We start from the raw sequence: 12,178 nt of genomic DNA, 5'->3' as shown, positions 1-12,178 counted from the left end.
TCTTAAGGTTATCAAAAAAATCTACAAAAAACTGATTAGTGATGAAGCTAGAAATTTATTTTGTAGCAATAAATGTCATTTTTGAACATCTTCAATAAAAGTCAATGTCTCTTTTTTATTTACTGCTGGGCAATTAGTTTTACTTTTATGGACAAACTTAGACCTGCTGATATCCTTTGTGTATCCAAAAGAACCTAAAAACTATTGAAAACTCAATTTGAAGACAATCAAAAACTTTGTTGAGTATTTCTTTCATTTCAAATAGTATGATAGTAGAAATATGAATAGTTTGAAATTATTATTTTTTAAACATCTATTTGAAATTTGTTTTGATTTAAAATAGCTATTTTTTTTACTTAGTAAAACTAAATTACTCAAGTAAATTTAAGAAAAAGTAATGTTTTGAAAAATCTCTAAGTACTTTCTTAAAGAGTCTCTTTTAAACTTTTAGTAGTGCGTTCTAAGTTTTCATTTGACATACTCAAAGTATCTTCTATATACGTTTTCATTTGACATACTTCAAAGTATCTTCTTATCATAAAGATTTTATATAAAATTGCTTTATTGAGTTCCTGATTAAAGCAATTGCGCCTTGTTTGTCATTTTTTTCAAAAATAAATACTTTAAAAAATTGGGTAAGGTATTCTACTTCTTGGCATATGCCAGATACTGCCATATATTCAGCTTCACATATTGAATGGGTTAACAACAGTTAACATGTTAACATGTTAAGGGTTAAAAACAGAGACTTGTTGCTTAGATTTCTATGCTATAATTGGTACATTGCAAAACAATAGTCAGAAATCAGCATCACAAAATGCATTTAAACCGATACCTGCTTGTATTTTTCTAAATGTTAAAGAATAGTCAAGTATACCTTTTATATTTTGAAAAAGATGTTTAAGTGTTTTCAAATCTCTGCTGGTTAGTTATGATAAATTTTGTGTTTTATATTAAAAAAACTGAGGTCTAGACAAGTATACACTATTGCATCACTTCACAGTATATCTGAATTTTTTCATTCTACTGCACTTCATCATAACATATCATTCATTCTCTTCATCATTTAGATTTTAGATTAGACTTTAGATTTGGTTTGTATGATGTTGCTCTAGGTTTGCAATTTTCCATATCATAACATTGTAATACATTAGTAAACTTTTTGGTCCATACTGATTTTGTCAGGAGTTATTCAAAAATTATTCCAAGGAAGTTTGATTTAGTTTTTTCGATCATCAACTTTAAATTTTAGGTTAAGTCTTTTTATAAAATAGCTTATGGTTTTCATGGAACTTAAGGCTATAATAATGTCATCAACTGAAATTAAAATAATAACTTCCAAATCATTGTTATAGTTTATATACATGCATTGTTTATATATGTGCATGGGTCAAATTCAGTAAATAGATTTCAGTAAATATTCAGTGAAAGTTCAGTAAATAAATTTCAGATCGAGTAAAACTCATTTCAAGAAGTCCTTTAATTATTCGTTCTTTCACTCTGTTTAAGACCATTTAGTGACTTATTAAGCTACCTAATTAATTCACTATTTGGTTGTTCATAGCCAGGTGGTTATAAAACATGTTCTCTTGCATTTGTTTGTGAAACACTTTTTGCATCCATTTGGTGTACAAATAGATTTTCATGTACAGATAGGTTCATAATCATTCTGATTCAAGCCTGAAATATTTTCACACACTGCTAGGGTGAAAATATTTCAGAATAATCTACTCTTTTAATTTGGGTGAAAATTTTTGGTACAAATAGAGCTTTATATATTGGATGATATGGTTCTCCCTTTACTTAATAAATCCATCTCCAATTATATGTTTATCATTTAGCAAAGTAGAGAGAGTATATTTTGTTTTATATTCTACTATTTTTAAGATAAGTAAGAGTCATTAAGGAGCTTCACTTGCCTTAGTTGTATATTGGGGCAAATAAGGCTTCATAGTTGTGATAAAGGCAACATACCTAGGAGAGGGAAAACTCTGAAAATCTTTGTGCCAGAAGTGCCATAGAGGGCATTCAGTTGTTTAAAGTTGCTTCAATTTCATATCATCATTGTTATAAAAACTGTATTTTATCTTAAATTGTATTATATTATAAAAATTCTTTTTTTCTGTTTCTCATCAAAAATATTTTTGATTTTTTTTAAATAAAATTTTTAGTCACTAAAACAGCAAAGAGATAAATTAAAACAATATCAAAAAAAGGTATGTGTTATTATTTTTGACATTTAATCCAATATTGTTAATAAAGTATTTTAAAAAAAGTTAAGTTTAAAATAAATTTGATAGTAATTTTTTTTTTAACAATTTAGATTAATTTAAATTTGGAAAAAGAAAAAGAAATTGCAAAAAAGCTGCTTATGGATGGCAAAAAAGAGTATTTTTTTAAAATAATTGAGTTTTAGTTTTGCTTTAAACTTTTAGAGAAACTTTTTTGTTTAGAGAAAAATGATTAGAAAATGTAAATACATTATTTTTGGAAAAGATTTCTTGTTTCATTTTGTAAATATAAATTCAAAAGTTATAAGACTTATCTTATATCTATTATATTAGTATGCCCAGTGCTAGCCACCTTAAGAATGTAAAATGTCAAAACAACCAAAGCTGTTTATTTTTACTTAAGTTGAATATGTAATCAAATCAATTGCAAAAACAAATGACAAATTTGATTGATCATGCCCTTCAGGTGATCAATACATTAGAATAATGTGCTCCCCTTCTTAAAAATAATATATCAGTAGCTTTATTAGCTGATTAAAAGCCAATAATTCAAGATTTCATACCTGGACTATTTTTTGCATCAAAAGCTTCTTGCTCAGTTAGATCAAAGGAGTAAACCAACAAAAATATTTGTTAAAATATTGATGATAATGGGGATGAAGAGATTGTTAAGGGAATTAAAAGGTATCTTATGAATGGTGCCGAGCTGCTAAATAATTGTTTTGCAAACTTTAAGATGTTTTTTTAATAACTTTTTTAATGGTATTTTATCAAAACATTCTAATGGTGCAATGTTTTCAGATTTGCATCATTGGATATTTTTAAACTTTTTTTTCTAAAAAATAAAAATTTATTTAATTTTAAATTTAGAAAAGCAAAGCTGATGTTAAAAAAAAAGCGTTACCAAGAAAATCTGCTTCAAAAAACTGACAGTCAGTTAGAGAATATTGATAAAATGGTGTATTGTTCCCTTTATTTTTTATGTTTAGATATTGATTTGTAAATAAAACATTTTACAGAAATAACTGTTTTATGGCTTTCAGATTCATGAGGTAGAGTTTTCTCTTATTCAAATCAAGGTTGCAGAAGGCTTGAAGCAGGGAAATGAGGCTCTTAAAAAGTTGCATGAAGTAAAAGTTCTAGTTTTTTAAAGACTTTTAAAGAATATTATTTTATTATATTTGCATTATTATATTTCAGATATCTTTTTTATAACATAATTACATTTGTTAATTACAGTTAGTTATAATAAACCATGCATAATAATAATAAATAGGCTATACATAATTATGTTATCATATACAGGGTGCCCATATGTCCTGATTTTATATAGGAAAGCACAGCACTAAATTAAAATAAAAATTTTCATTGTGCTCTCCCACGTAAAATAAGAACATATGGGCATTCTGCATGTATAATTATATTATAACATAATTATTTATATACATCATTACATAATTATGTAAAATCTTTCATCGTAACATAATTATATAATTATACATCACATAACTGTTTATAATTATTTTTACTTAATTTATTTACATAATTAATGTGATAAAACACATTTAAACATTATAACATATTATCAATTATTTTATTAATATATATTTATTATTTCTAAGTTTTTTTTTAGATGATGTCTCTAGAGGATGTTGAAAAAATCATGGATGATACCAAAGAAGCTGTTGAGTATCAAAATGTAATAATTATTTAAATTGTTAATTAATTAATCAGGTTATGGGAAGTATTTATTGGTTTTGTGTTATAATTATTTTTATTAATTTTATAAGCTATTTATATTGTTATATGAAATAATTATGTTACTAAATTTTAACAATTGGCTCAGGTTTCTAGTAAAACAGCTTCTATTTATATTTTTTGTTTTATACTTTCCTGACAGAGTTAAAGTTTATTTGAGACTTAAGACTTCAAAAGCTGATGCTTTTCTTCTTTTTTTTTTGAGACTTTGAAGGCTTTGAAAGCTGGTGTTTTTTTGTTGTTGTTAATATGGACTAATTCCGGCAAAGAAAAATCATCTGTGTTTCTTTAAAAAAAACAAAAATGCTCTTAGTACTGACAAATCAATTATTTGTCATATTATTATATAATTTGATAATTATTTTTATAATTATGTAGACAAAAACTTTAAATATATTATGTAATATAACTTTACTTTTAAAAAAATAATGCTATTATACCTAAATTAAAGCATTGTAAAAAAATGAGCTTATTTTAAAATTACTATAAATTTATGTTTACATATATCATGTCCTGCTGCCTTGTAGGATACGCCTTTTTAGGCAAAGGCTAGGAGATGCCAACTCCGATTTAAAACACCCCCTGCCTTAGGGCTCTTGGTTGAGTAAAGGCTAGAGATGGTGTCTCGATAAAAATAGTCATCTTGGGCAGATATTAAATGCACCCAGCTACTGTCTTGTAGAAGGCCTCCTAGGCAAAGACTTTAAGGGGTAAACAGATTCTATCTGTTGACCAGCCTCGCACCCCTTCTTCATCTATTAGGCTGGCGCAGATGTATTTTTAATACATTGTTTCCAGTTTAGGATGTTGAATGCTGGATCTTCTTGAAAACTCAGTTTTATGGTTCTGAGGCTGGCTGGTAGTCAGGTTTCCCGAACTCTGTGGTAGCTCTCAGAGAGGCTGATTCCATCAACAGCTGAAAAATATCAAAATATTAACAGTGCCATGTTGCGCATGGATGGTGTCCCTGTTTGTACTTTTGGTGTGCCTTGCAGAGGCCACATTTGGAGCCCTTTGTTACGGCTTAGGGTTTATTAGTAGTAATGAGACAATTGCTTGGGCTATTAAACAGTGTTCTGAGTACTATCTATGCTTTGAGTCAAGTTCTTCAATCTAATTTTAAAATGAATAAAGTACCAAAAACTATAAAACACAAAAAACCATCATCACCAAGTTCTCTAAACCTATCATTCACTAATATTCTTGGTCTTCAAAGTAACTTTTCTTCTGTTGAGTCTTATCTCTTACAAAGTTCACCAGACCTACTCGCTCTTTGTGAGACTAATTTGAGTTCAGCCGTCTCATCTTGTGATCTTAGTGTTGATGGTTATCTTCCTCTAATTCGTAAAGACTCCAATAGTCACACGCTTGGTCTGGGCATTTACATTCGTAAGAATTCACCCATTTGTCGTGAAACTAGGTTTGAATCCACAGACTATTCTTTTATGTGCTTTCGTTTAGCACCACTTCGCTCTATTGCCTTTCTCTTTGTTCTATATCGCTCTCCATCATCTCAAGACTGTACTTTTTTTGATGTTATTTCTGATCATATTGACCAAGCCCTCTCTCTTTATCCATCAGCTAATATTGTTGTTGTTGGTGACTTAAATGCTCACCACATTGAATGGCTTGGCTCTAGTGTCAGTGATTCTGCAGGCATTAAAACCCACAACTTTTGCCTTTCTCAATCCCTAACTCAAATAGTCAACTTTCCAACTCGCTTTCCAGACAACCCGAATCATTTACCTTCCCTAATTGACTTACGTCTTTTTTCTGATCCTAGTCAGTGCTCAGTTTCTCCACATTCACCCTTAGGTGCTTCTGATCACAGTTTGATCTCTCTAAAACTAATATCTCATTCTTCTTCATCACCTGAATCCCCCTATTATCGAACCTCTTACAACTACAGTAAAGCTGACTGGGATTCTTTCCGTGATTTTCTTTGTGATGGCTCTTGGGTAGAAATCTTTCGTCTTCCTGTTGACAAATGTGCATCTTACATAACTTCGTGCATTTAGGCTGGCATGGAATTTTTTATTCCCTCTCGACGATTCTAGGTCAAGCCTCACTCTCCTTCATGGTTTTCTTCACACTGTGCTGCTGCGATTGCTAATCGAAACCGTTACTTCCATATTTATCAGCAAAACAATTCTCCAGAAAACAGGCGTCTGTTTATTACTGCTAGAAACAATTGTAAAAAGGTTCTGTCTAACGCCAAAACCCGCTATTCTCAGGTCATGAAATCTCGTATCTCATCTCAAAAATTAGGCTCTCGTGACTTCTGGAGAATCTTTAATAATATCAATAATAAGGGCAAATCTATAATTCCACCTCTCTTGTATGGTTCAGACTTTGTCACCTCACCTAAAGACAAAGCTGAATTGTTTGCTAAAAACTTTTCATCAATATCATCTCTTGATTCCACTAGTTGCTTTCTACCTGATATTGCCAACAAACAGGTTGATCCATTGCTTGACATTCACATCACTCCAGCATCTTTATCTTCCTGCCCAGACTCTTCTACAGCTTGTGGCTCGGACAACATACCTGTTATTGTCTTGCAGAAGTGTTCTCCGGAGCTGTCGTCTAAACTCTCAAAACTATTCAACAAGTGCTTATCAGAGTCTTGCTTTCCAGGTTGCTGGAAAGCGGCATCTGTTATCCCTATCTTTAAAAATTCTGGAGACCGATCTGATTCGTCTAACTACTGTCCCATAAGTCTTCTTCCTATCATAAGCAAAGTTTTTGAATCTTTAATTAACAAACACTTAGTTTCTCATCTTGAATCTAATCACTTACTTTCTGACCATCAATATGGATTTCGATCTTCTCGTTCTACAGCTGATTTGTTAACAGTAATAACTGACAGGTTTTATCGTGCATTAGATAAAGGTGGAGAGGTTAAGGCCATCGCTCTTGACATTTCAAAAGCTTTTGATAAAGTTTGGCATGCTGGTCTTCTCCATAAGCTTTCTTCTTATGGTGTATCCGGCAACATCTTTAAGATCATCGAATCCTTTCTTTCCAAGCGTAGCATAAAAGTTGTCCTCGATGGACAACACTCTTCTTCTTATTCTGTAAATTCAGGGGTTCCTCAAGGGACTATCCTTGGCCCTATACTCTTTTTAATTTACATTAACGATCTTGCAGATGTTCTCATATCTAAGGTGGCATTGTTTGCTGATGACACACCATTTATTCTTGTCGTGATAAAAAACCAACATCCTCTGATTGCTTGGAGGGGGCATTTGAGCTTGAAAAGGATCTTACTTCTGCTACAGCATGGGGCTCACAGTGGCTGGTGAACTTTAATTCAGATTAAACTCAATTTTTTTCAGCCAATCGTTATCGCAATATTTTAGATCTTCCTATATTTATGAACGGTGATGTACTCAATGAGTCACCTACTCTTCATCTTCTAGGATTAACTCTTACTTCCAATCTTTCTTCGAAACTATATATCAAATCAGTTGCAAAATTCGCATCTGCTAAGGTTGCATCTCTTTATCGTGCTCGTCACTTTCTTACTTCGGATTCTATTCTCTATCTCTATAAATCTCAAATCCAGCCTTGTATGGAATATTGTTGCCATATCTGGGGCATATCCTCTAATGATGCCCTTTCTCTTTTAGAGAAGGAGCAAAAACGCGTTGTAAACATAGTTGGACCTGCTCTTGCAGCCAACCTCCAACCATTATCACATTGTCGTAATGTTGCTTCCTTTCTCTTTTCTACAAATACTATAATGGGCACTGCTCTAAAGAGCTAGCATCTCTTGTGCCATCTAATAATTATCAAATTATTCATTGTTATGTTTACAATGATGTTCATGAAATGAGCAAAAGTCCAAGTTTTTTATTTTTGCCTAGAAGAAGAAGATAGACATTTTTATTATCCAAGTTGCTAATAAATAAAGAAGAAGAAGATAGACATTTTTATTATCCAAGTTGCTAATAAATAAAGAAGAAGAAGATAGACATTTTTATTATCCAAGTTGCTAATAAATAAAGAAGAAGAAGATAGACATTTTTATTATCCAAGTTGCTAATAAATAAAGAAGAAGAAGATAGACATTTTTATTAACCAAGTTGCTAATAAATAAAGAAGATAGCTAGAAATCAAGAAAGTAATGGGTTTTAAAAGATTAAATTATTTTTTCAAATTGAATTATAAAAGTTTGAAGATGGAAGAGAATTTCAAAACACTAATGCAAACAAAAAAAAACATGAAGAATAAACTTGAAGTTTTTTTCTTTTTTTAATTGATTTATTTTGTTTTTTTTAGTAATAAAAAAAGTTATTAATATAATTTTTTTTAGTAGTAATTGTTTTTTGTAAGTTTTTTTGTAATGTTTTTGTAATGACTTTTTGTAACGTATTTGTTGTAAGTTTTGTTTTTTCTGAAAGATTTTATCATTTTCTGAAAAAATTTTTCAATTCTATTATGTAATTTTATTATGTTATTAATGTAATTACAACAGCACATACAATCTGGCAGTTTATGAACAAAAATCAAAAAAATATGTCAACTTATTTGTTAATTAATTATTTCATAATTGAAAGTTATGAAATATTTTTTTACTTGCTAACATTTAACGTGTTGCTTATAGCACTCTTTTAAAACCTAATGCTTTTTACTTTTTTCAAAAATTTAAAAAAATAACAAAATTATGTCTAAGATGTGATTCCTAACTTTACTTTAAATTTTTAGGATGGACATTATTTTTCTGTTGATATCTAACTTTTTTATTTTTTATTTATTTTGGTATAATGCATATTGGTGCAAATTTATGCATAATTTATTTTTTAAATTATTTATTTTTCAGGAAATAAATGCTCTTATCGGTGGTGTGTTGTCAGAAGAAGATGAAAATGAAATTTTAGCTGAACTTAATGAACTTGACAAGGTTTTTTTTAAAAATATTATGTTTTAATCTAGATAAAAAAAAAATTAAACTGGGGTGATTTTTAATAATAGTTTACATTATTCCTAGAATAATGTAAACTATTATTAAAAAATTTTTTTTAAGTTGGTATTTTAGCATTATAATGCTAAAAATTTTTTAATTTTCTCAGACAAACAAAATCTTAAATATAGTTTTTGTAATGGTGTTAAAGCCATTTTTAGAAGTGTCTTCAGAAGAAGTTTTAAAATTTCTAATAATCTTAAAATTGGATTAATAATTTTAATATCTAAGTAATTTTTTAAAATTTTATTTTCAGAAATATTATTAATGAGAAATATGTGCACTTGATTTGTTGCAAAAATTTCTTAAGTTAAAAATGTTGTATACTTTTTATCAAAATAATTCTAAAAATTGCAAATCATCTTCAAGGTATACAATTTACAAAAAAAAATTACCATTGAATCATAAAAAAAACACTTTTTTGGAATGGTTATGCTGGTGATCAGTGATTTTGTGATTTTATGAATTATTGGCAAAGTATCACCAAATACTCCAAAACTTTTAGCATTAAAAAGGGCCTTGTAATGAAACTTTCTTCTAACAATGCTAGCTTATAACAAAACTGCAATAGATGCATTGTTTTCTTGAATGCAACATAGAATTGCATTCAAGAAATGAGACATGAATAGACCTTCTCAATTACTAAACTGCAATAAAAGTGGCTTTAACACTAATGAAACTCCAGGAAATAAAAAATTGTTTGCAAAAAGAAAAGTAAAAGCCTTATATCTATTGGTTGTGAATCAGAAGAAGTTTAGTGTATTAGCAACACATTATCAGCTGATTAGTTAGTAACACAGAATCAGCTAATTAGTTAGCTGCAGGAATTTCTCTCCCTTTAGTTGCTGGAAAAAATTTCATAAAATTTGGCTCATTGATATTGAAAATTTTTTTTTTTATTATTATTATTCACCTCCCCAAGGCCAAAAAGGCCACTATAGTCAAGGAGCTACTTTTGTGGTTACAACCCTCTCTCAACTCCGAAACATGAACCTTGCCGAACAAGGCTGCTGCATGGAGAAACAAGCTGATATACTGAGTCAATATTGAAGGTGGTCAAGAAGTATGTTTTTCCAGATTTGTTAAAAAGTTTTATCATTAATCTTTCAAGTAAGCTTATTTACTTCAATCATTTGTCAAAACAAGAAGTTTTCCATCTGCTATAACATTTGACAAGTTTACTCTTAAAATTAATAAACACATTTTTTTTCAGAAAACAAATGGTTGTGATATCTCTTAAAACCTCACATACTATTGTTAATGACCAGAATAGTGTTGAAATGTTATTGATGAGTTCACAATAAGTTATGATACCAGTAGACAAAGACTTAAATTATAACAAAATAATCAGCAATCAATCATCATATATAAATATCAAACATCATATATAAGTTGTTTTTTGTGAAAATAAGATCGTAAGAGCAATAGTGGCAGTTATTGGCTACAAGTGGTAATGCTCGTTCATTGGCTTCAAGTTGTAATGCTCGTTCATTGGCTTCAAGTGGTAATGCTCGTTCATTGGCTTCAAGTGGTGATTCTCATTCATACATTAAAAGATCAACAAACAAACAAAAATTAAACAGCGTTATGGAAGCGAGTGCCTTAAAATAGAACGTTCAAAAGATTAAATTGTGAAGAAAATAAAAGCTTCGAAAGAAATATCAATTCAAACAAAATAGCACAACAATATTAAGAAAAAAAAGTTGTTTTTATAGAAATAACGCAAAAGAGCTAAAAATGAACTAGTTCACATTACTCTAATATTATACTTTGAGAAGATTTTGAAAACTACAATGTATTTGTTTTTTTATTTGACTAAATTTGTTTAAAAACATCGAAAGTAGTTCACTTTACCCCAGTTTATCCCTATTTTCTTTACAATGTTTGCTGAAAGAAATTTTTTCATTGTTTGAACTTTAGATCAATGAGTTGCCATCAGTTCCTAAACATGAGTTAATAGAAAATTCAGATACGCTTATCACAATGCAAGACACAGGTATATTTTCACCCATTTCATAAGTATACTTTAAATAAACTATAGAGTGATAATTTCTTTAAGGATCACAGAATTCATTGTGGTTATTTTTCATATTTTTTACATTAGCTCGTAAGGTTAAAGCAAAAGAAACACCCGTTGCGGCTTCATAACGAAATTAAAAAAATCTTCATAAATCAAAAAGAAACAGTAAGTCAACTTCTTTGAATAAATCAAGTTGATATATAAATATAAGGTTTGATAAATAAAGTTCGAAAGGAATTTGTAAAACAATTTGTTATATATAAAAGTTATATAAGATTTTATATTTAAAAAGTTTAATTTTTTATAGATGTAATACATTGATGTTAGAAGAGTGTTAAAATTCAATAAATTACTCAATAAATTTAACAACAAATACTAATACAAGTGTTAACTGAACTTTTGTATGCGATTTAAATTATTTAAATAAAAGAAAATTTTTTATAAGTTTTTAAAAATATGCTTTAAAATTTCTACATAAAAAGTTCCAGATTAATGTTAGATTTTTTATTTTTTATTAATTTTGTTCTGTTCTTATTTTGTATTTGTGACTACTCATTCTGCTAGATAAATAATAATAAAGAAAATAATAAAGAAAAACAATTTGTTTTGAAAAATAAGAATGAGGTATTCAAACACCTAGTTGAAAAAGAACGATGTCCAAGAAATATAGTACTGATGAAGAATTTCTTAAATATTTTTTTATATACCTACTATGATCTCGTTTCACTCAGTCTTTTTCTAAAAAATTTAAGACCCTGTAATTTTCTTTGAGTCAAGTAGTATTTTTATGTATTGTCAAACGAGCGATTTTATTTTTGAAAAGTATTTTTTAAAGAATACTACACTTTGTGGACTTTTTTTACAAATAAAGATAGTATAAATTTTAAACAAAAACAAACAAGAAAAGGAAATTCTGTTAAAGAAACGAAATATCTGATAAAGAATCTCTAAGGTTTGCAAATCAAAGGTTTTGCTGTAGAAAATCCGCATTTTATCTTTTTGCTCCTCAGGATTTTTTTTTAAAAAAAAGTTGATATAATTTTTTTTTATGGAAGTAAAATTATGAAGTAAAATTTGAGTTTAATTTATTTATTTTTTAAATTAGTTTTATCCCTTACCACGTGACAGCTTTTTAAACGGATCAAATAAGTCTTACAAAAAGTTAAACGTTTCCATTAACGTTATACAAGCATTGCATTTTGT

The 12,178-nt window shown here is 28.7% G+C and overlaps 1 protein-coding gene across 2 annotated transcripts in view; it reads left to right on the top strand.

Annotated features, from left to right (window-relative positions):
- The window catches only part of LOC101235836 (charged multivesicular body protein 6-A), a 19,915-nt gene extending 8,506 nt beyond the window's left edge, over window positions 1–11,409 (top strand). For both annotated transcript variants that reach the window (XM_065803633.1, XM_065803634.1), the window contains exons 3-11: window positions 2,172–2,216; window positions 2,324–2,388; window positions 3,102–3,189; window positions 3,275–3,361; window positions 3,865–3,930; window positions 8,815–8,895; window positions 10,876–10,951; window positions 11,060–11,140; window positions 11,283–11,409. In XM_065803633.1, coding sequence (XP_065659705.1) covers window positions 2,172–2,216; window positions 2,324–2,388; window positions 3,102–3,189; window positions 3,275–3,361; window positions 3,865–3,930; window positions 8,815–8,895; window positions 10,876–10,951; window positions 11,060–11,103 — 552 coding nt within the window. In that variant the 3' untranslated portion in view covers window positions 11,104–11,140; window positions 11,283–11,409. The remainder of the gene's footprint in view (window positions 1–2,171; window positions 2,217–2,323; window positions 2,389–3,101; window positions 3,190–3,274; window positions 3,362–3,864; window positions 3,931–8,814; window positions 8,896–10,875; window positions 10,952–11,059; window positions 11,141–11,282) is intronic.
- Window positions 11,410–12,178: the final 769 nt, after the last annotated feature.

Source organism: Hydra vulgaris, chromosome 08 (genome assembly GCF_038396675.1).
Source record: "Hydra vulgaris chromosome 08, alternate assembly HydraT2T_AEP".
Taxonomy (NCBI): Eukaryota; Metazoa; Cnidaria; class Hydrozoa; order Anthoathecata; family Hydridae; genus Hydra; species Hydra vulgaris.
The sequence above is the reverse complement of the archived record's forward strand: the minus strand, read 5'-3'. Positions and strand labels throughout refer to the sequence as shown.